The sequence below is a fragment of the Pelobates fuscus genome, chromosome 2 (assembly GCF_036172605.1).
Source record: "Pelobates fuscus isolate aPelFus1 chromosome 2, aPelFus1.pri, whole genome shotgun sequence".
Lineage (NCBI taxonomy): Eukaryota > Metazoa > Chordata > Amphibia > Anura > Pelobatidae > Pelobates > Pelobates fuscus.
Genome location: NC_086318.1, coordinates 448,341,469 through 448,360,752, shown reverse-complemented (window position 1 = coordinate 448,360,752; position 19,284 = coordinate 448,341,469). Strand labels below are relative to the sequence as shown.

At 47.6% G+C, this 19,284-nt stretch overlaps 1 protein-coding gene across 1 annotated transcript in view; it reads left to right on the top strand.

The window, feature by feature from the left end:
- ZNF318 (zinc finger protein 318) overlaps positions 1-19,284 on the top strand; it is a 34,994-nt gene that overhangs the window by 4,752 nt on the left and 10,958 nt on the right. The window contains exons 2-4 of the mRNA XM_063444178.1: positions 6,658-6,767; positions 16,332-16,434; positions 16,667-18,757. Of these exons, the coding sequence (XP_063300248.1) occupies positions 6,658-6,767; positions 16,332-16,434; positions 16,667-18,757 (2,304 nt within the window). The remainder of the gene's footprint in view (positions 1-6,657; positions 6,768-16,331; positions 16,435-16,666; positions 18,758-19,284) is intronic.

Below are 19,284 nucleotides of genomic sequence, written 5' to 3'. Positions count from 1 at the left end.
AAGGGAGGACAACGCTAGTACCCGTACAGCGTCCCTATCCACAAAAGAAGTAACTGCAGCAGAGCAAGCATGGCGCCTGGCTACACTCAGGAGCGGTTGGACAGAGAGATTGCCATACGGCTGGCTTTCTTTGGACCCAACCCCTCTGAGAAAATTGTGCAGTTCATAAGGGAATCAACGGCAGATTTCCTGCAGCGCCTAGCAGATTTAGACAAAAAGAGAGCTGAAGGGGTCGTCCTTCCTCCCCAGCGGCAGTCTACGGTGCAGGGAGAGGAGCCTGATATCCCCTCTCCCCAGCGGCTGAAGGTGTGTAAGGGAGAGGAGTTTGTTACCCCCTCTCCCTACCGACAACCTAACCCACCAAGGGGAGACAGTAAACCCCTCACCAGCGCAGATGGGACCGTGGTCTCTGCGCCCTGCCTACAAGGGAGTACAGAGGGTCAGCCCTGCTCCCCAGCTGCTGAAAGTGTGTAAGGGAGAGGAGTTTGTTACCCCCTCTCCCCAGCGGCAGCTTAGCACACCAAGGGGAGACAGTAAACCCCTCACCAGCGCAGATGGGACCGTGGTCTCTGCGCCCTGCCTACAGGGAGTACAGAGGGTCAGCCCTGCTCCCCAGCTGCTGAAAGTGTGTAAGGGAGAGGAGTTTGTTACCCCCTCTCCCCAGCGGCAGCTTAGCGCACCAAGGGGAGACAGTAAGCCCCACACCAGCGCAGATGGGACCGTGGTCTCTGCGCCCGAGTTACAGGGGGCAGAGGTAGTGGGTCCTACCCCCCAGCAGCAGCGTGATTTATTGGGAATTGGGAGCCCAGTCTCCACTCCCCAGCGGCAGTGTGATTTGTTGGGAATTGGGAGCCCAGTCTCCATTCCCCAGCGGCAGTGTGAATTGCAGGGAATTGGGAGCCCAGTCCCCATTCCCCAGCGGCAGGCTGAGTTACAGGGGGCAGAGGTAGTTGGTCCTACCCCCCAGCAGCAGAGTGATATGCCGGGAAGGCAGTGTGAAGTGCAGGGAGAGGAGAGCAGCGTCCTCCCTCCCCGGCGGCAGGCTGAGTTACAAGGGGCAGAGATAGTTGGTCCTACCCCCCAGCAGCAGCGTGATTTTTTGGGAATAGAGAGCCCAGTCTCTATTCCCCAGCAACAGGACACTGAATTGGGAGGAGAGGCAGTCGATCTCCCTCCACAAAGACTGAAAGTAGGCATGGGAGAGGAGATTGTTACCACCTCTCCCCAGCAGCGGATCATTAATGGGCAGAGTGTTATATCGGGAGAGGAGCTTGTTACCACCTCTCCCCAGCGGCAGCTTAATGTACCAGGGGGAGACTGTAAGCCCCACAACTGTGCAGATGGGACCGTGGTCTCTGCACCTACAGCACAGGGTGTAAGGACAGTCAGTCCTGTCCCCCAGCAACAAGGCTGCTTAGCCAAAGGGGAGACAGTCGGTCTCCCCCTCCAACATCGGAGCTATGTATCCAAAGGGGAGACAGTCGGTCTCCCCCTCTGGCAGCAGAGCGGTGCATCTAAAGGGGAGACAGTCGGTCTCCAGCAGCAGAGCTGTGCATCTAAAGGGGAGGCAGTCGGTCTCCAGCAAGGCTCCAACCAGACTACTCCCGGGGTAGTGCTGGCACCAGGGCAGAGTACCGCTGGGCTCTGCCCACTCAGCAACCCACCAAAACAGCCTACCAGTCCCCCACACAGCCATGGTGAGGCACCTGGACCTGGACAAGTTTTTCTCTTACTCAGGTGTAGTAACCATTTATTGTGGGTGGGCTGTACTGCTGTTTCTGTTTTGTGGGTGGGCTGCTGGACTAACAAGGGCACTGACCGGCAAGAGGTCAGGTACCCTGTTAGTCTGTTTGGAAAAGGGGAGAAATGTGGCGAAACCAACCTCGCCACTGGGCCCTGGAGAAGCCTGTTTGCCCGCCTCCTACCTGCTGACTATGGCCCCTGGGTTATTTGGGGCATATTGTATTTTATTGTCCTGCTACTGGCCCTTTTAACAGCATCTATGGACATATTGGGACTTTTGGGACTACTGTCCCTTTAAGACTGTGATACATATTCTAGTGTACTGCCTGTAATATTATATGTGTATTTGTGTGTTAAGTTTAACCTGGGATATGTATGCAGCATTCATCTGATTGTTCGGTATAATCACTCCATTTATTATATTGAGTGAAACTACCGAACAACCAGTCCACCCAGGAATAAGTGTGCCTCCAATTACAGTTTGCAACAATGTTGCAAACGGGTAATTGGCAATCAGTGTAATGTATTCTTTGTCCTCTGGGTGGCCGCCATTCGGGAAACAAACACGTGGCGGCGGCCAACTTAAACTACCGAACAGCGGTGTTTTGCCGTCGAGTGTCTGGAACTAAAATCAGACACTTGACTAGGCAAACTCCGCTGAGACCTCCATACTTCCAGAAATTCGTATAGAAACTACCGAATGACCCGCCGTTCGGTAGAAAGAACCCCACAAACAAGGGAATTCAATTCATTCCAGGCTCTATAACACAGGCAATTCGTCTGTTTTCATTCCCTTGTCTGTGACCGACCGCAGGGCCAAAATGCATGGAACTGTTTTCGGATACTTTACCCATGCGGTCGGTCAAATCTTTGGAGCCCCATATCTCCCGAACCATTCATTTGAATGACTTGAATTTTGAATATGTTGTCCCCCTGAATAAGGGCTATCCAGCGATGCTGGATTTAAAGGTGTACCCCCGGGTTTTGGGGTACATCCAGAACTTGGCTGAAAAGGTGTACCGGATAATTGGGTTTAATGTTATCTGAGGGGAGGGGATGTGTGGGCTGAACCATGTATGTGATTGGATATTTTATGCCTCCCCCTGGGTGTGGACTGTATGTGTATTATTGTAATAAAAGCCGGGCTGGATGAGCCAGTCCAGAGTTCCTGTTTTACCCTCAAAGTGAAGTGTCGTTTCATTATTGGGGGAAGGATTTATTGCATGCTGTTCCAGTTGACTGCTAGGAGTGTAAGCCTATTCGTATGGTTCCTATTCAACGGTCTACAGCATTCATATGCTAGAGAGGAGTCCTATGCTTCTCTGATTCGGTGATTGTGGTGTCTGCCAGAGTGCTTGGAGTCCTCAGGAAGCACTAGGAGCATCCATTAACGGAGGTACTCAGTCGGGGTGCCAGGCGATCCGTTACAATAGTACCGCCCACAGGGTTTCGAAGAAAAAACAATCAATACATTACAACACAGCTAAACACTCCCATTCATACCAGCATAAATCCTCCCCTCTGCCTGTGATACAATTACTGAACACAATGGGCTAACTTAATTATCACCGGCAGGTATTCATAACTTTAAAAGTATACATCACATAAAACTTACATTTTCAGCATACTCCAAATACAAACATACTAAAAAAAATCAGGCAATTCCTTCCATTGGTTTAAAAGTTAGGTCGAAGTCCTTTGTGACCAACTGAAGAATGTCTTTCCAGCCCAAACCTGTTCCACAGAGTCCTCTATCCTGGAGATAATTGGCTTAACTGGGTGTGGTAAGCCAACTATCTCCTGGTACAGAAAATATATCTATTCACAACAACAGCAAAAATACATAATTCCTATCACACTGAACAGAACCCCCACATTCAACCTATCCCCAGATGGCTTGGATCTGAACGCTCAATATATCCGAACAGCGCTCAGATCCCACAACCACAGTCAAATCACCATGGAGTTTAAGTCTAGCATGGGCTGATAAGAGGGGCCATAGTCATGAGGAAGGAGGCTGGCAATTAGGCTTCTCCACAAGCCAAGGACACAGGGCAATTTGTCACATAAAATCCCAGCTACAAACTGCAGTTTGTAACACTACCCTCATTGATCAAGATGTTGCATTTAGACTTTCTTAGCTCTTGCCCTGTTAAAGGAACACTCCAAGAACCATAGCAACTACAGCTGTCAGCCCCATTATAAATAGTAAAAATCAGCTGACTAGTACCCCAGCTAAGAAGTCAAATCATTGTGAAACAATTTAACTGCGTAATATGTGGGGGGGGGTCCATACAACCATAACCACCACAGCATATTGATTATGTGATTACGGTTTAATCAATAGAGTAAAAGATAAGAGCTTCTAAAGTAAACACACTGTGCTCTAAAACCAGGAGGCATTGAAACGCGCGTCGGACCTCTTTTTTTGTGTGACAATGGGGTTACATTGACAGTACGAGTAGTTGTGCGAGTAATGACAATCTAGTGGTTTCAGCTCCTCTATGCTTTTAGTGTTGGTTTATGGTTACCTTAGTGGGGAGTTCAGTGGCCTTGTAATAGGTGTAGGTAGTTTTACACGCGGCTAAAGGGAATGTGTGACAGAGTTAATAGCATTCAAACCAATATCACACTAGTAATAGGCTGTGAAGGATTTTCCATGTACTTACCTGTGGGCCCTCAGTTAAACCCTCTCCCTGCTGTTTTTATACCTGTATCTGTTCGGTTTAAAATGTATGAAAGAAATGTATTCGTTTACCGAACAGAGACCACACACCCTGGGTAACAATCAACATTAGAACAGAGAAACCGCAACTTAACTGCTACCAGGTGGCCGCCATTCGGCATACGAACACGTGGCGAGAACAAAGTATGGCGGCCATCTTAGAACTCACGAACGCGGTAAGCCGAGTTGGGGTTTTTTAGCACATCCCTGGGTAGCTGAGGACACTGGTGGTCATATATCCAAGTTTCACGAATTTACGTTCGGTAGTTTCCGTGTCGCATCGTGTGGAAGTTTGACCGGCTTGCCATGTGGAGGTATACGATCTAGAGTTCCATAGAATCAGTAGCAAGAGCCGGTCTCCGTTCGCATCTAACTACACGAAAACCACCGTTCGTCTGCTGTAGCTGGTTACATGTGAATGTTCCCCCTCATTCGGTAGATGTTATCTACCGAACGCCAGTTTGATTCGTGGAGGGGAACGTATTCATCCAGGACTTCCGTGGGGACCGGGCGTTCGCATGGTTGCCGTGCCGAAATTAGTTCCAGGCAATCCCTGCGCCGTCTGTTCAGCTCCCTCTGTCAGCTCCCAGTGTAAGTCTCGCGAGAGCCGCGGCTCTCGCGAGATTTACACTGGGAGCTGACCGAGGTGCTGAACGGACGGCGCGGAGGAGGAGGGAGCTGACAGGAGCTGCAGGAGAGGTAAGTAAGAGCTCTGACAGCCCCCCTCTCCCCCAGTCTGTATTATGGCAATGCAAATTGCCATAATACAGACTATTGACTCGAGTATAAGCCGAGTTGGGGGTTTTTAGCACAGAAAATGTGCTAAAAAACTCGGCTTATACTCGAGTATATACGGTATATAGATAAAGCGTAATATGCGATTGGTGTGTATATATAATATATAGATATAGCGTAATATGCGATTGGTGTGTATATAATATATAGATAAAGTGTAATATGCGATTGGTGTGTATATAATATATAGATATAGCGTAATATGCGATTGGTGTGTATATAATATATAGATAAAGCGTAATATGCGATTGGTGTGTATATAATATATAGATAAAGCGTAATATGCGATTGGTGTGTATATAATATATAGATAAAGCGTAATATGCGATTGGTGTGTATATAATATATAGATAAAGCGTAATATGCGATTGGTGTGTATATAATATATAGATAAAGCGTAATATGCGATTGGTGTGTATATAATATATAGATAAAGCGTAATATGCGATTGGTGTGTATATAATAAATAGATAAAGCGTAATATGCGATTGGTGTGTATATAATAAATAGATAAAGCGTAATATGCGATTGGTGTGTATATAATAAATAGATAAAGTGTAATATGCAATTGATGTGTGTAATATATAGATAAAGCGTAATATGCGATTGGTGTGTATGTAATATATAGATAAAGCGTAATATGCGATTGGTGTGTATATAATAAATAGATAAAGCGTAATATGCGATTGGTGTGTATATAATATATAGATAAAGCGTAATATGCGATTAGTGTGTATATAATAAATAGATAAAGCGGAATATGCGATTGGTGTGTATATAATATATAGATAAAGCGTAATATGCGATTGGTGTGTATATAATATATAGATAAAGTGTAATATGCGATTGGTGTGTATATAATAGATAAAGCGTAATATGCGATTGGTGTGTATATAATATATAGATAAAGCGTAATATGCGATTGGTGTGTATATAATATATAGATAAAGCGTAATATGCGATTGGTGTGTATATAATATATAGATAACGTGTAATATGCGATTGGTGTGTATATAATATATAGATAAAGCGTAATATGCGATTGGTGTGTATATAATATATAGATAAAGCATAATATGCGATAGGTGTGTATATAATATATAGATAAAGCGTAATATGCGATTGGTGTGTATATAATATATAGATAACGTGTAATATGCGATTGGTGTGTATATAATATATAGATAAAGCGTAATATGCGATTGGTGTGTATATAATATATAGATAAAGCATAATATGCGATAGGTGTGTATATAATATATAGATAAAGCGTAATATGCTATTGGTGTGTATATAATATATAGATAAAGTGTAATATGCGATTGGTGTGTATATAATAAATAGATGGCTTTGCTCTGTGCCCCTGTGTTTAATATATTTAATTTTGTCGGCAGAGGTCCTACTCTCCCACCTACAGATCTTCACCGTCCACTGATTCTCGTAGTTCCAAGCGGGATTCCTTACGAAAGCTGCCTGGTGATCACCTGACTGCAGCACCAGACAGGTAAGAATTTCGATCATATTGTATCATCTCATACTGTTCTAAATGTATCTCTTTATTATATGAACACTTGATATGGTAAATATAGGTGTGTGATGATATATTGAATTCATCCTTTTAAAAGGTTTGTGTTATAGTGTTTTTATATGGAGTGATGTCATCCTGGACATTGCTACACACATCCCGTTGTGTTTTACACACTTTTATTTGCATACTGTGTGTGTGTGTGTGTGTGTGTGTGTTTGATGTGGTTTGTGTTAGAGACAGGCTGTCATGTGATCCATAATAGAAACATAGAATGTGACGGCAGATAAGAACCATTCGGCCCATGTAGTCTGCCCAGTTTTCTAAATACTTTCATTAGTCTCTGGCCTTATCTTATAGTTAGGATAGCCTTATGCCTATCCCACACATGCTTAAACTCCTTTACTGTGTTAACCTCTACCACTTCAGCTTGAAGGCTGTTCCATGCACCCACTACCCTCTCAGTAAAGTAATACTTCCTGGTATTATTTTTAAACCTTTGTCCCTCTAATTTAAGACTATGTCCTCTTGTTGTGGTAGTTTTTCTTCTTTTCAATATAGTCTCCTCCTTTACTGTGTTGATTCCCTTTATGTATTTAAATGTTTCTATAATATCCCCTCTGTCTCGTCTTTCCTCCAAGCTATACATGTTAAGATCCTTTAACCTTTCCTGGTAAGTTTTATCCTGCAATCCATGAACCAGTTTAGTAGCCCTTCTCTGAACTCTCTCTAAGGTATCAATATCCTTCTGAAGATATGGTCTCCAGTACTGTGTACAGTACTCCAAGTGAGGTCTCACCAGTGTTCTGTAAAATGGCATGAGCACTTCCCTCTTTCTACTGCTAATACCTCTCCCTATATAACCAAGCTGTGACAAACTGCCATTTGCCACTGGGCATTGGAGAGGACTTATTGCTAGCCTCCTTCCCTGCGACTATGACCCTGGAAGGTATTGCCCTTTGAGACTTGCATTTGGGCCTAATGGATCTTCGTATACTGTTTCTGGCCCTTTAACTGTGTTGTACAAAGAACTGGCACTTCGAATGCAGTCGAAGTGCCGAAGCCGTCGAAGTGGCCGCCATTAGACAGTCGAACACGTGGCGGTGGCCATTTTAATCCAGTCGAACGCGGTGAGCTGTAGCCTTCCCCTACCCTTCGACACTGCGGCTGGAGGCTAAGTCCCGTTCGAAGATTCGAACACACTTTCGAACGGGACTTTGTCATTTTGGTGTAAAATAGACCTCCATTATACGATTTAACACTGCTAAAACGCAACCCCGGTTCCACTTCGACAAAAGTCGAAGTGAGTTCGACGATTCGAACGCCGCCTTCGGATGGGACTTTGTTATTTTCAAGGCAGAAATAGACCGACCGCACAGCCTGAATCTGTGGAACTGTTTTGGGCATGAAAATGTGCTTGCGGTCGGTCATAAAGGACTTCCAGCTAAATCTCTAACCCCTGGATGGAATAAGCTGAATTTTGGATATGTTTGTAAGTAAGTGTAACGGAGCTCCGTGTACTCCGACCGAGTACCCTCCGTTGATGGATGCTCCTAGCGCTTACAGAGGACTCCAAGCACTGCAGACGACACCACAACCACCGCAGACTCCACAACTGCCGTAGCTTAACTGGAGCTGCGCCGTCTTCCTTCCACCCTGGATCGGCTTCTGTCCTCCAGGACCGTGTGGGGAAGACCTCTCCTTACATATTTGAACTCAGCATACATCAAACATAAACACTTCCAAAAATCAGCCAAATCCCTCCAGCGGATCAAAAGTTAGCTGGAGGTCCCTTTATGACCGGCCGCAAGCACAATTTCCTGCCCAAAACAGTTCCATAGATTTGGGCTGTGCGGCCGGTCAATTTCATGCCGAAAAACGACTAAGTCCCATTTCGAACGGAGAAGTGTAGCAGAAGGTAAGGGTCAGCGGTGTTCGGTAAAATGTGTAGCCGATTTCAGTTCCACAGAATCTTTAGCATACACCGCTGACCGCGTTCGACTGAACAAAGATGGCCGCCGCCACGTTCAATTAACTTGCAGTAACCTCACAGCCTGGGAGGTAAATTGCCTGCACACTTTAACTTCTGGGTGGTCCGCCTGTGTAATACTTGGTTCAGTAAGCCCTATTTACTGAACCAAGTGGGAGAGAGCCAGGGGCAAGTTATTTTACAGGTCTGGGGACATAGTCTTAAAGGGGTATTGTTCAGCAAAGTCACAATATGTCCCCAGACGGTTCTTAAAGGGCCATACACACCCAATAAAAGTTAATAAGTTTTCAGGGGCACAATCTTCCAGGGGCCATAGTCATGAGGAAGGAGGCTGGCAAATAGGCTTCTCCACAATCCAGGGAAGCAGGGCAATTTTCCATTTAAAGGGCCAGTTACAAATAGCGATTTGTAACACATCTCCCCTTTGGGGGGAAGACTAACCAGGCACCTGACCTTCTGTCGGTCAGTGCCTCCGTTAGTCGATCCACCAACCCACAATAACCAAATGCCAGAGTAGCCCACCCACAACAAACAGGTACAAGGGTGACCCACCCACAAGACACAATTACTGCACCTGGGTATTTTGCTGTGGTGATGTGGTAACATGCTGTGGGGACTTGAAGGGCAGAGGCCAGCGGCGCTCTGCCCTGATGCCAGCTCTTCTGCTGGGATAGCCTGCAGGACATCAGGCTCTGGATCAGGGACAAAGGTAGGGCAGAGGCCGACTGCACTCTGCCCAGCTGCCAGCTCTTCTGCTGGGGTAGCCTGCCTCTGGACCAGGGACAAAGGTAGGGCAGAGGCCGACTGCACTCTGCCCAGCTGCCAGCTCTTCTGCTGGGGTGCTGGTAACGTAGTCTGGCTCAGTGGCCAGGGAAACATAGGAGTCAGTGAGGGTTAATGTCGCCTCTGTTAACCCTGGTGCCACTCTAGGAGTTAGCTGGGGAGGGGAATTTGTACTTACCCCCTCCTCCTGTTGTCCCGGTGAGAGCAGTTGGGGATCTGGACAGGTTGTCCAGCATCCCTGTAGGTCAGGCACAGAGACCACGGTCCCATCTGCGCCATCTGGGGGATTGGTGTCTCCCCTTGTTAGGGGAAGCTGCCGCTGGGGAGAGGGGGTGCTGTGCTCCTCTCCCTGAAACACAGGCTGCCGCTGGAGAGGGAGACCGCCTGTCTCCACTCCCGTAACATTATCCTGCTGCTGGAGAGAGGGACCAACTGTCTCTGCTCTCTGTAGGACACACTGCTGCTGGGGGGGAAGGATGACACCTTCGGCCCCCTGTAACTCACACTGCCGCTGGGGGGGAAGGACGATACCTTCGGCCCCCTGTAACGCACACTGCCGCGGGGGGGGAGGACGACACCTTCGGCCCCCTGGGGTACACACTGCTGCTGGGGGGGAAGGACGACACCTTCGGCCCCCTGGGGTACACACTGCCGCTGGGGGGGGAAGGACGACACCTTCGGCCCCCTGTAACACACACTGCCGCTGGGGAGGAAGGCCGACACCTTCAGCTCCCTGGGGTTCACACTGCCGCTGGGGGGGAAGGACGACACTTGTCGGGTAGGTTGGGGCTGCACGAAGCTGAGCAGGTGTTGGTAGTCCTGCTCCAGCTCCCACTCCCTTGTTACCAGGTGGGTCATGTCTTTTCTCACCTCGCGTTCGTCAGCCCAGACATACATGCCCATCCGTTAGTCGTAGATGTCCCAAAACCTAGACCCCTCCGTGCTGCCAAGATCAATGCTGTCCTCCAATGCATCCCATAATAGACCTGGGCCATCATAATCATCCCCCTCCGGTAAGTCGTGCTCGGCCGTCCAGGGGGTAAGTCGAATGGTATGCCACCAGAGGGCCTGGTATGCGTTGTCTAGCCAGATCTCTCGCCCTACCAGGGTCTCTAGTCTGGTCACCCACTCATCCAGGGGCTGCTCTCCCAATAGATACATCTGCATCGCCACACGCTTCTGTAGCCGCTGCTCATCACTGGGGAGACCCTCACCTCACCGCCACTGGGCGTCTTCCAGGGCATCATACCAGAGTTCCTTTCTGTCTGCATCCCTGTAATCTGCGGCCGCCTCCTCCTCCTCCTCATCATGGAACGCTGTCCGAAAACTAGCTGATTCCATCCTGCTGTAGCCAGGGGTGCTGTACGGATACTAGCGTTGCCCTCAATTTGTAATTCCAAACGTTACCAGTGTCTCCGAGCTGCTTCTCCTCGCACTAGGACGCCATCCCACCGCTGCCACCAATGTAACGGAGCTCCGTGTACTCCGACCGAGTACCCTCCGTTGATGGATGCTCCTAGCGCTTACAGAGGACTCCAAGCACTGCAGACGACCCCACAAACACCGCAGACTCCACAACCGCCGTAGCTTAACTGGAGCTGCGCCGTTTTCCTTCCACCCTGGATCGGCTTCTGTCCTCCAGGACCGTGTGGGGAAGACCTCTCCTCCAGGAGAGCGTATCCGGAACAAGCTCTTAAAAGAGCTAAGTGATTAAGCTCAGGGGAATGTGTAGAGCATAGCAATCCCCAGTGTGATACAGCAATTCCCTCCAATAACGAGACAAGGCTACGTTTTGAAGGGTCAAGAAGAACTGAGGACTGGAACACCCTGCCTGCTTTTTATTACAAAAAGGTACACACAGGGCACTCCCAGGGGGAGGTTGAAATTAACCAATCACATACATGGTACCACCCCCACGTCTCCTCCCCTCAGATAAACACATAACATAATTATAGCATACAGTAAAAATACAGTTTTTACACATACACTGTAGCTTTAAAACTATACATTCAATCTCTTCCAAAAATCAGCCAAATCCCTCCAGCAGATCAAAAGTTAGCTGGAGGTCCCTTTATGACCGACCGCAAGCACAATTTCCTGCCCAAAACAGTTCCATAGATTTGGGCTGTGCGGCCGGTCAATTTCATGCCGAAAAACGACTAAGTCCCATTTCGAACGGAGAAGTGTAGCAGAAGGTAAGGGTCAGCGGTGTTCGGTAAAATGTGTAGCCGATTTCAGTTCCACAGAATCTTTAGCATACACCGCTGACCGCGTTCGACTGAACAAAGATGGCCGCCGCCACGTGCAATTAACCTGCAGTAACCTCAAAGCCTGGGAGGTAAATTGCCTGCACACTTTAACTTCTGGGTGGTCCGCCTGTGTAATACTTGGTTCAGTAAGCCCTATTTACTGAACCAAGTGGGAGAGAGCCAGGGGCAAGTTATTTTACAGGTCTGGGGACATAGTCTTAAAGGGGTATTGTTCAGCAAAGTCACAATATGTCCCCAGACGGTTCTTAAAGGGCCATACACACCCAATAAAAGTTAATAAGTTTTCAGGGGCACAATCTTCCAGGGGCCATAGTCATGAGGAAGGAGGCTGGCAAATAGGCTTCTCCACAATCCAGGGAAGCAGGGCAATTTTCCATTTAAAGGGCCAGTTACAAATAGCGATTTGTAACAGTAAGTATAAGCCGAGCGCTCTCAGCTAGTAAATGAGTTCAGTGTGTTTGGCTGGGAGTATAAGCTGAGCGCTCTCAGCTAGTGAATGAGTTCAGTGTGATTGGCTGGGAGTATAAGCCGAACGCTCTCAGCTAATGAATGACTTCAGTGTGATTGACTGGGAGTATAAGCCGAGCGCTCTCAGCTTGTGAACGACTTCAGTGTGATTGGCTGGGAGTATAAGCTGAGTGCTCTCAGTTAATGAATGAGTTCAGTGTGATTGGCTGGGAGTATAAGCCGAACGCTCTCAGCTAGTGAATGAGTTCAGTGTGATTGGCTGGGAGTATAAGCCGAGCGCTCTCAGTTAGTGAATGAGTTCCGTGTGATTGGCTGGGAGTATAAGCCGAACGCTCTCAGCTAGTGAATGACTTCAGTGTGATTGACTGGGAGTATAAGCCGAGCGCTCTCAGCTTGTGAACGACTTCAGTGTGATTGGCTGGGAGTATAAGCCAAACGCTCTCAGCTAGTGAATGGGTTCAGTGTGATTGGCTGGGAGTATAAGCCGAACGCTCTCAGCTAGTGAATGAGTCAGTGTCATTGGCTGGGAGTATGAGTTCAGTGTGATGGGCTGGGAATATAAGCCGAGCGCTCTCAGCTAGTGAATGAGTTCAGTGTGATTGGCTGGGAGTATAAGCGGAGTGCTCTCAGCTAGTGAATGAGTTCAGTGTGATTGGCTGGGAGTATAAGCCGAACGCTCTCAGCTAATGAATGACTTCAGTGTGATTGGCTGGGAGTATAAGCCGAACGCTCTCAGCTAGTGAATGAGTTCAGTGTGATTGGCTGGGAGTATAAGCCGAACGCTCTCAGCTAGTGAATGGGTTCAGTGTGATTGGCTGGGAGTATACGCCGAACGCTCTCAGCTAGTGAATGAGTTCAGTGTGATTGGCTGGGAGTATAAGCCGAGCGCTCTCAGTTAGTGAATGAGTTCCGTGTGATTGGCTGGGAGTATAAGCCGAACGCTCTCAGCTAGTGAATGACTTCAGTGTGATTGACTGGGAGTATAAGCCGAGCGCTCTCAGCTTGTGAACGACTTCAGTGTGATTGGCTGGGAGTATAAGCTGAGTGCTCTCAGTTAATGAATGAGTTCAGTGTGATTGGCTGGGAGTATAAGCCGAACGCTCTCAGCTAGTGAATGAGTCAGTGTCATTGGCTGGGAGTATGAGTTCAGTGTGATTGGCTGGGAATATAAGCCGAGCGCTCTCAGCTAGTGAATGAGTTCAGTGTGATTGGCTGGGAGTATAAGCGGAGTGCTCTCAGCTAGTGAATGAGTTCAGTGTGATTGGCTGGGAGTATAAGCTGAACGCTCTCAGCTTGTGAATGAGTTCAGTGTGAGTGGCTGGGAGTATAAGCTGAGCGCTCTCAGCCAGTGAATGAGTTCAGTGTGATTTGCTGGGAGTATAAGCCGAACGCTCTCAGCTTGTGAATGAGTTCAGTGTGATTGGCTGGGAGTATAAGCCGAGCGCTCTCAGTTAGTGAATGAGTTCCGTGTGATTGGCTGGGAGTATAAGCCGAACGCTCTCAGCTAGTGAATGACTTCAGTGTGATTTGAGTGGGAGTATAAGCTGAGCGCTCTCAGCTAGTGAATGAGTTCAGTGTGATTGGCTGGGAGTATAAGCCGAACGCTCTCAGCTAGTGAATGAGATCAATGTGATTGGCTGGGAGTATAAGCCGAACGCTCTCAGCTAGTGAATGAGATCAATGTGATTGACTGGGAGTATAAGCCGAGCGCTCTCAGCTTGTGAACGACTTCAGTGTGATTGGCTGGGAGTATAAGCTGAGCGCTCTCAGCTAGTGAACGACTTCAGTGTGATTGGCTGGGAGTATAAGCTGAGCGCTCTCAGCTAGTGAACGGCTTCAGTGTGATTGGCTGGGAGTATAAGCTGAACGCTCTCAGCTTGAGAATGAGTTCAGTGTGATTGGCTGGGAGTATTAGTTCAGTGTGATTGGCTGGGAGTATAAGCAAACGCTCTCAGCTTGTGAATGAGTTCAGTGTGATTGGCTGGGAGTATTAGTTCAGTGTGATTGGCTGGGAGTATAAGCTGAGCGCTCTCAGCTAGTGAATGAGTTCAGTGTGATTGGCTGGGAGTATAAGCCAAACGCTCTCAGCTAGTGAATGAGTTCAGTGTGATTGGCTGGGAGTATAAGCCGAGCGCTCTCAGCTAGTGAATGAGTTCAGTGTGATTGGCTGGGAGTATAAGCCGAGCGCTCTCAGTTAGTGAATGAGTTCCGTGTGATTGGCTGGGAGTATAAGCCGAACACTCTCAGCTAGTGAATGACTTCAGTGTGATTGAGTGGGAGTATAAGCCGAGCGCTCTCAGCTTGTGAACGACTTCAGTGTGATTGGCTGGGAGTATAAGCTGAGTGCTCTCAGTTAATGAATGAGTTCAGTGTGATTGGCTGGGAGTATAAGCCGAACGCTCTCAGCTAGTGAATGAGATCAATGTGATTGGCTGGGAGTATAAGCCGAACGCTCTCAGATAGTGAATGAGATCAATGTGATTGGCGGAGAGTATAAGCCGAACGCTCTCAGCTAGTGAATGAGTTCAGTGTGATTGACTGGGAGTATAAGCCGAGCGCTCTCAGCTTGTGAACGACTTCAGTGTGATTGGCTGGGAGTATAAGCTGAGCGCTCTCAGCTAGTGAACGACTTCAGTGTGATTGGCTGGGAGTATAAACTGAGCGCTCTCAGCTAGTGAACGACTTCAGTGTGATTGGCTGGGAGTATAAGCCGAACGCTCTCAGCTAGTGAATGAGTTCAGTGTGATTGGCTGGTAGTATAAGCCGAACGCTCTCAGCTAGTGAATGAGTTCAGTGTGATTGGCTGTGAGTATGAGTTCAGTGTGATTGGCTGGGAATATAAGCCGAGCGCTCTCAGCTAGTGAATGAGTTCAGTGTGATTGGCTGGGAATATAAGCCGAGCGCTCTCAGCTAGTGAATGAGTTCAGTGTGATTGGCTGGGAATATAAGCCGAGCGCTCTCAGCTAGTGAATGAGTTCAGTGTGATTGGCTGGGAGTATAAGCAGAGCGCTCTCAGCTAGTGAATGAGTTCAGTGTGATTGGCTGGGAGTATTAGTCGAACGCTCTCAGCTAGTGAATGACTTCAGTGTGATTGGCTGGGAGTATAAGCGGAGCGCTCTCAGCTAGTGAATGACTTCGGTGTGATTGGCTGGGAGTATAAGTTCAGTGTGATTGGCTGGGAGTATAAGCCGAACGCTCTCAGCTAGTGAATGAGTTCAGTGTGATTGGCTGGGAGTATAAGCTGAGCGCTCTCAGCTAGTGAATGACTTCAGTGTGATTGGCTGGGAGTATAAGCCGAACGCTCTCAGCTAGTGAATGAGTTCAGTGTGATTGGCTGGGAGTATAAGCCGAGCGCTCTCAGCTAGTGAATGACTTCAGTGTGATTGGCTGGGAGTATAAGCCGAACGCTCTCAGCTAGTGAATGAGTTCAGTGTGATTGGCTGGGAGTATAAGCCGAGCGCTCTCAGCTAGTGAATGAGTTCAGTGTGATTGGCTGGGAGTATAAGCCGAGCGCTCTCAGTTAGCGAATGAGTTCCGTGTGATTGGCTGGGAGTATAAGCCGAACGCTCTCAGCTAGTGAACGACTTCAGTGTGATTGGCTGGGAGTATAAGCTGTGCGCTCTCAGCTAGTGAATGACTTCTGTGTCTTCTCAACCTCTGAGTCTTTTAGGGTACAACGTCACCAGCTTTCAGCTTAGAGACTGGTTTGTGACCATTTGGCATCAAGCAGTGATTCTCTGACAAAAATATAGCATTGACAAAAATATAGCATTGTATTGAGGCAATAATCCAATGCATTACAGTTGTATTGGTGCCCAGTGACCCTTTTACTAAACTCCATATTGCACAGAAATAAAATCCAAATTACAAAACTGAGGCAATGTGTGACTATCTCTGAGCATTATTCCAGGTCAGCCATTATTTCCTCTGTTTTGCGTTTTGGATTTCAGATCTATACAATATGGAGTTTACTCAATAACCCTGGTTTTCCCCTTCTTCTCTCATGTTCAGTTGTGTTATTTCCGCTCCTAGTTACCGTAGTACCACTACTGACTTAAAGAGGCCTCCAGAAGAGCCACTTCCTATGCCAAAGAAGTCCATTCTGAAGCGTCCCAAGACTGAACCTTCTGATGTGGTATGTTGAGCCGATAGTATTGACATCCTATTCTGTATGTAAATGCGTCTCTCCCCAACAATGATTCCTTCTCTCTCTGTGTATGTGGCTCAGTTTCCCCCGAGCAGTGACCTTTCCTTCTGTATGTGACTCTCCCCAGTATGGGGATCCCTCCCCTGGTGTAAGTTTTATCCGTTATGTGTGTGTGGCTCCTTCTAAGACTGCTAAGTATTGTTTTGCATTTTTCAATTAGCAGATTGATAGTTATTCAAGCAACAAAGAGACATCAGTTCTATCCAGCAGCAGCCAGTGCTCTTCAGGTGGAAATACCCTTTTTCCGGTCCATGTCACAGATGTCTCCTTGACCAACAGTGCTGATCAAATAACTGGGAAACACTTAGACAGCCACACAAACCTAATGCAAACCTTGCAAGAGCCAGCATACCAAATTAATCCACCATTAACACCAGAGAGCACCATGGGCGACCAAGCACAAGCCCAGCCAAATATAATACCAACTTTTGGTGACTCCAACCAGCCATTTGGAGCAATGCAACCCCTTGGCAGCGCAGCCGATATCATTCCATTGGGGAGCAATGTCATCCCTCTGGACAATTCAGACAGCTTGTTGTCCTCACGAGAAGTCAAGAGTAACCAGTACTCCAGAACAGGGAGCTTTCTGCAGATGTTTAACAAGAGCGTGTGTGAATCGCAAGGTATCCCTTATAATCCATCCTTGAACTTCTCTGACATTAAACGTGCACCTAATCAGAAAGAAGAATTACTGCAAGAACCGGCCAAGGAGAGGGCAAAGGCCCCTGTTGAAACCCTCAGCAGCATTCTACAGAAGAGATATAGAAGCCGTTCTGAAATAGAAGAGGAGGAGAGATTCTTATATGGAGATGGAGAAAACAAGAAGCCTAGTCTTGAGTCTGTAAAAGAGTCACCAGCTTCTGCCACTCTTGGTCTTGCTAGTCCAGCACCCATTACTCCCACACTTCCTGCTCCCAGTCTAGTTGCTCCAGCTTCCATGACTCCTAATCCTGTCAGTCCGGTTCCCTCTTCTCCAGTTCATGAGGCCAACAAGCAAGAGTATGAGAAGATACATGATCTCCTAAAAAGTATTGGGCTAGATATTGGCGTGGGGGAAATTGGCAAATTAGCAGTCAGAACTCAGGAGCGACTGCATGGAAAGAAAGCAACACCTCCAACATCCCAACACTACTTTACACCACTTTATCAACCAAGTGATAAGAATCCTACTGTATCTTCTCCCCATCAACGGGACTCTTCTCCCCATCATCGGGACTCTTCTCCCCAGCATCGGGACTCTGCTCCCCAGCATCGGGACTCTGCTCCCCAGCATCGGGGCTCTGCTCCCCAGCATCGGGGCTCTGCTCCCCAACATCGGGACTCTGCTCCCCAGCAACGGGACTCTGCTCCCCAGCAACGGGACTCTGCTCCCCAGCAACGGGACTCTGCTCCCCAGCAACGGGACTCTGCTCCCCAGCATCGGGACTCTGCTCCCCAGCATCAGGACTCTGCTCCCCGGCATCGGGACTCTGCTCCCCGGCAACGGGACTCTGCTCCCCGGCAACGGGACTCTGCTCCCCGGCAACGGGACTCTGCTCCCCGGCAACGGGACTCTGCTCCCCAGCAACGGGATTCAGCTCCCCAGCAACGTGGCTCCGCTCCCCAGCAACGTGGCTCCGCTCCCCAGCAACATGGCTCCGCTCCCCAGCAACAAAATTCTAGCTCCAGAACCACTGTTTCCAGCTCCAGAACCACTGATTCCAAGTCCATTCAGATCCCTGTTTTAACTGAGAAAAGAAAGTCAAAATCTCCGGTATCTCTGACTAATCGAGAGCCAGCTCCCCAGCCAGTGCCAACAATAACACTGAAAACTCAGTCTTGCCCCCTGACCAACTTAGATATAGAGATGTCACCAGTTGATCCAAATGCTTCTCTGGCAAAACCAACATTGTCACCTGTTAGCCCTTCACAAGTATCTGGGTATAACGCCTTTACTCCCCCTCCTTCCATGTCAAGCTATGGGATGTCTCCTTCCATTTATAATCCTTACCCACACTTTGTCACATATCCTTCCACTTCCTGGTATCCCCAGGTGCACCAGCATCTTCCTACTGTACCTAATGTACCAGCATCTCCTTTCATACCACTCACTCCTGTCAATAGGTTAGTTACTCACAGCAATCTACGTGTAATTGAAACCAGTCAGGAAACAGATAAAAAAGTGGATGCTCCCTCGCCATCTTCAAGTGCGCCAAAAGAGATGTCGCTAGTATTTCCAGAACCCAATAGCAAAGAGATTGAAAAAAATAAGGTAAGTGCCTGTCCTCCGGTTTAATTTCCGATGGTGTTACCCAGAGCTTTGCAAATTCATATAACTATTCCTAATGCATGACGTTTCTTGACTTCACAAGAGCACATCCAGTCAACATCACTGAAGTGTCAGTGATTGTAGGAAGCATGTCTTGGCTTTCTGAGCTCAATCTAGTCCCATACAAGTCTATTGAAAGCTCTCCCAGTTTAGATAACTTATTATATTTTTTGGGGGGAAAAGAGGTCCATGATGAAGACCTATAAGGTATTCAGTTATGTCAAGTTTGCATTATTTGGGTTTAACCCAAATTTCGGTAAAATTAAACAGTCATGATATGTCAGAAACATGACTTCCTTGTAAAGGTTTTTAGGGGCTTTTTGACCGGTGAACTAAAAAAACAGATCGTGTAAAACAATTTAGGCCAAAAATAGATCCGATTTGAAAAAAACGATCTAGCTTTCCTATTTCATCTTTGTTTTGACGTTCAGATTTCATTTTAAGTGATAACTCTGATAGTAATTCAGGCT